This window comes from Cupressus sempervirens, chromosome 6, assembly GCF_028749045.1.
Source record: "Cupressus sempervirens isolate cs-2001-9-10 chromosome 6, ASM2874904v1, whole genome shotgun sequence".
Classification (NCBI taxonomy): Eukaryota; Viridiplantae; Streptophyta; class Pinopsida; order Cupressales; family Cupressaceae; genus Cupressus; species Cupressus sempervirens.
Window position 1 is genome coordinate 628200612 of NC_143123.1, and position 5028 is coordinate 628205639.

General features: G+C 33.4%; 1 protein-coding gene across 1 annotated transcript; it reads right to left on the reverse strand.

Moving 5' to 3' along the window:
• Nucleotides 1-2138: 2138 nt before the first annotated feature.
• On the reverse strand, nt 2139-4580 carry LOC149553798 (geraniol 8-hydroxylase-like). The gene is made up of 2 exons (XM_089789950.1): nt 3678-4580; nt 2139-2771 (listed from the first exon to the last, which is right to left on the reverse strand). Exons 1-2 carry the CDS (start codon nt 4569-4571, stop codon nt 2139-2141), a joined length of 1527 nt encoding a protein of 508 aa, XP_089646076.1. The 5' UTR covers nt 4572-4580.
• Nucleotides 4581-5028: the final 448 nt, after the last annotated feature.

Consider the following 5028-nt stretch of genomic DNA (forward strand, 5'->3'; position numbering starts at 1 on the left):
CACACTCGTCCTAATATTTCTTTTGCAGTTAGTGTGGTTTCTAGATTTTTGAGTTCAACTAAATTCCCAAATTGGATAACAACTTAAAGAATACTAAGATATGTGAATGGTACTTTAACAATGGGCATCTATTATTCATCTCATGGAGATATTCCCCTTATTGGCTATTTAGATTCTGAATGGGTGGGATGTGTAGATGATCATAAGTCTACTACAGGTTATGTTGTCTATCTTAGTGTAGGTCCCATATCTTCGTGTAGTAAAAAGTAGTCTAACTTTGCTCTATCCACTACAAAAGCTGAATATATAGCGAAAAATGAAGCAGTGAAAGATATCACTTGGCTATGAGCTATCCTTTTAATCCTAAAGCAACATCATGCAAGGTCTACTCTACTTCATTGCGATAATCAAAGTGCCATCTCATTGTTGAAGATTCTAGTGTTTCATGCTTGCACCAAACACATCGAGGTCTGTCATCAGTATATCCGACATCTCATTCAATAGGAGGTGATTCTTCTACAATATTGCAAAATAGAAGATCAAATTGTTGATGTATTCACCAAGGCCTTAAGTGAAGTAGAGTTCGTATCTCTTTGACATATTGTGGGCTTAAGAGCGGTAACATGATTCTCTCATGGTTGTCATTTAGGGGGGATTCTTGTGAATTCCAACCATTGTATTTAGGAGATAATTGATTGTAAATGGGTACCTAACAAGGCTTTAGGCTTGGACTCATCATATGTAGATTATGGGGGGATATTTAGATAGTTAGTATAGATATTTAGCATAGTCATTGTAATTAATTTAGGGGGGATGTCAACATAAATTAATTACAGTGGTTGACACTGACCAAAGAAGACTCTAGGGTAAAAGCACAAATTTGTGTCACCGTTTATGATACCAAAACCTATTTTAGTCAAATCTCATTTCTCTATCAAAACTCTTTTTTTTTCCAAAAACTAAAAATACACTTTTATAGATCTTAGATTCAATATCATCATTGTATAAATTTTTGAGTGTTTTGATTAGTTATAATATGTTATAATCTAAATATATTATAAGTTGATATTTCAACATTTCAGAAGATGCTCCCTCAAAAAAGGAAAAAAAATAGTAAATCATATTAAAATAATTTAAAAATTATATTTATCTTTAGAGGAGAGAATCCTCTTCATGAATATGTAATTTTTTTTCAAGAAGGTATAGATTTGATAGGGAATTTTTGACGGGAGGAAAAACTATTGGATTCTGATAAGGTCAAACTTGAGTACTTATAACAAAGAAAATATACATCAAAAATAATAATTTCTTTTTTTTTTCCACTAGCTATACATGTCATCTATAAGATATTTTTAAATCAGAACAAAAAAAGATGATTTGCATACCCTATTTTTTAACAAATAAAAAAGGGACTTCAAAATAAAATAAAATGAATAAGTTCTTACTCAAAAAAATTATAAAAATTATAGGCATAAAATTCATCCAATTCTACACATTTCATTAGTTTACATCATCTTCATATTTTAAACACAAATACCATTTTTTTTTTTCATTAATGTTGAATTGTCACATTTGATATCTCGTTCCTTTATAAAAGGTGACACATGTTTATGCATTTACCCTCCAAAAATCTTGAGAACCATGTGAAGTCATCCGTCAGCCATTTATCTCAACTAAAGTCATTAATGTTCCAACTAACTACACTCCAAAATTTTTTGTATATTTATTACCCATTTTATTATAAATAGAATGTATGGGCCTTCTATTTTTAGTACTCAAGTTTGAAGTATTTATCTGATGTGTTCTATTTCATCTATATTTTCAATATTTAAGTCCCAATTTTCATGCAATAGATATATTAACAAAAATAAATATGATTAATAAAATTTAGCAAACAACTTCAACATTACTTTATAGCATAGCTCAAGAAGGAAAATTTTGGACAACACTTTCTTGCATAGAAAAGTATAAGAAATAGACATGACAATTTTTATTTTTTTGAAGTTCTCTTAAAAAGAACTAACCTAGATAAGATAGAGTTGCTTTTCTTACAAAGAAAACACACCAATACTCTACTATGAACATAAAACTAGCTAACAATACAACAATGGAGTGGTAGCTATGATAGATAACATGTACTAATATAAATGATTAGGGAGGCGTGGTATCGCAATGGCCTTTAAGTCTATAGCCTTCTTCAATGCAGCTCCAAGTTCATCACTCATATCAAGCTTGTGAGAAGGCATTCCATCAGGTAGCATCCAGTCAAAAGAGTGAGCAAGTGAAGCCAAAACTAGGTGAACCATTCGATGAGCTAGAGGAAGTCCAACACACATTCTTCTTCCTGCTCCAAATGGTAGAATTTCAAAATCATGCCCCTTGTACTTCATCTTACTCATCTCGCCCTGCATAAATCTCTTTGGAATAAATTTTGAAGGCTCTTCCCAAACGAAAGAATCCCTTCCAATCGCCCATACATTGACAATGATTTGGCTGCCCTTGGGTATTGTGTACCCTGCTACCTCACATGAGCTTTGCGCTTTGTGTGGGACCAATAGTGGAATGGGTGGATGCAACCGGAACACTTCTTTCACCACCGCGTGAAGGTAAGGTAATCGATCTATGTCGCTTTCCTCTACTCTTCTACTAAGACCAACCACCTCTTTCAATTCCTCTTGGACCCCTTTCATTATATCGGGATTCTGAATAAGTTCTGCCATTGCCCATTCTATTGTTGTGGTTGTGGTGTCGCTACCAGCCATGAACAATTCCTATTACAAATTAAAATAATTTAAAGCAAGGTAAAAGACATTTATTGTAAGAATAGTGACATTTGTCAATACTAGGGTGTACCCCTCGAATTGAATAACAATAAAAATGAATTCTTTGAAATAATCATTTTGAGAAGACTAGTCAAAAATCAAGTTGCATATCTAGAAATTGGAACCCAAAAAATAATAATAATGAATAAAAAATATTTAAATTAAACAATTCAGCCATGAAAAATTCTTGTTATAAATTAAACCCATGTAATAATTTAATGCAAACTTTTGAGTCAAAGACATACATTATAATGACATTTGTCAATACTAGAGTGTACCCCTTGATAAAAGAAAATATTTAAATTAAACAATTCAGCCATGAACAATTCTTGTTATAAATTAAACAAATTTAATAATTTAATGCAAACTTTTAAGTCAAAGACATATATTATAATGACAGCTGTCAATACTAGAGTGTACCCCTTGATAAAAGGGATAGGCTAATCTCTGGACAAAATGCACTAAAGACAAAACAAAGTCCAATTTTTATTTTTATTTTTTTCTTAATAATTTTTTAAATAAAATTCTTGTTGTTTTCCACTACAAACAATGCAAATCATTAAGATCAAATGCTAAAATTTTCTGAAAAATCTATAATATTTTCAATTTTTTAAAATTGGTGAACTATACAGTTGTAAGGAAGATAGTGGCATCCATGAATAACAATAAAAATCAATTTGTTGAAAATAATTTGTTGAAAATAATTATTTTGACAAGACTACTCAAAAAAATCAAATTGCATATATAGAAATTGTAATTGATAATGATATCAAATTCATGTTTCTTTTACCCACAAAAGTCCAATAGAAAGGAAATGAAAATAAAAACAACAAAACTAGAACTGTTGGAACTTACAAAAATGAGAGCTCTGATGTCAGTGACAGTCAAATCGTCACCTCCGGAATCCAGCAAGGCGTCTAGAAAATCTTTGTTTTCATCTCCGCTGATCTGCTTAATGTTGAGCCTTCTCTTGGCAAGGCGATCCTGTATATACACATCTAAAAACACATGCACCTTTTTCAAATGTATGGCCATCTGATGGCAGAGGCGTTGAGGATCAAGAAAAGCAAGAAATGGGAAAAAGTCTGCAACATTTGGTGTTCCTGCGAGCTTCATCGACATGGAAAAAGCATCCTTGAACTCCACAGACTCCGGATTAGTTGGATCAAACACGCTTCTACTGAAGACCATGTTTCCCAACAGATTCAGCCCGGTGTAGAACACAACATGGGCAATATTCACAACCTTTCCCTTCGCCTCATAAATCAATTTAGTGGTCCTAAAAACCTCATCTGTTCTGAGATGTTGGAGAGCTTGGAGTCTCTTGGCCGTCATGAGCTCCGTCCCGGCAATACGCCTGAGCTTCTTCCAGTGAGACCCGTAGTCAGCCCACCCTATTGAGGATTTGTGCTGATCAAGTGTCTTTGCTGCTTGTAAAACCCATCTCCCTGCAAGATTGTGATCTTGTGTTTTGAGAACCTCTTTCGCCATGGCAGGAGAAGATACCACCATCACAGTTTTCATGCCCAGACGAAGAGTCATAAGAGGACCATATTGCTGAGAAAGTGCCTGAAGAACTTCAGTGGGCTTTCCTCCTCCCAATTGAAGGAGATTTCCTATTAACGGCAAGGGTTTTGGTCCAGGAGGAAGGCATGGCTTGGAATTATCCTCCCTCAATCTCCTTGACAATAGATACACAAATAAACCACCAATGATCACAGAAAACAAAGAGAGACTCTGGAAATCCATGTCAGTACTATTTAAGTCCAGCCCAATTAACAATCAAGTTAGAATTTTGAGGATTCTTCACAATCTAGTAATGGGAAAGCTCGATATCTTCAACATTTCTCACAATTTGGAAATGCGATATTACCACATGGGCAATAGAGGACACGCTCTCATTGAGACACACACATATATATATGCAGTATGCACATTCTACTTGTACAGTGGTGTTATACATAGTATCTGGATGGATTGATGAACAATATTCCAGTATGCATATTCTACTTGTACAATGGTGTTATACATAGTATCTGGATGAATTGACGAACAATATTTCTGTAAATTTTTTATTTTAAAATTAGGTCAGTCTCATCATCTATTAAGGAAGAAAGTAAGCTTAAAAAAATAAGTCAACTTAAAATATTTTATTCTACTTGTACAATGGTGTTATACATAGTATCTAGATGGATTGCTGAACAAT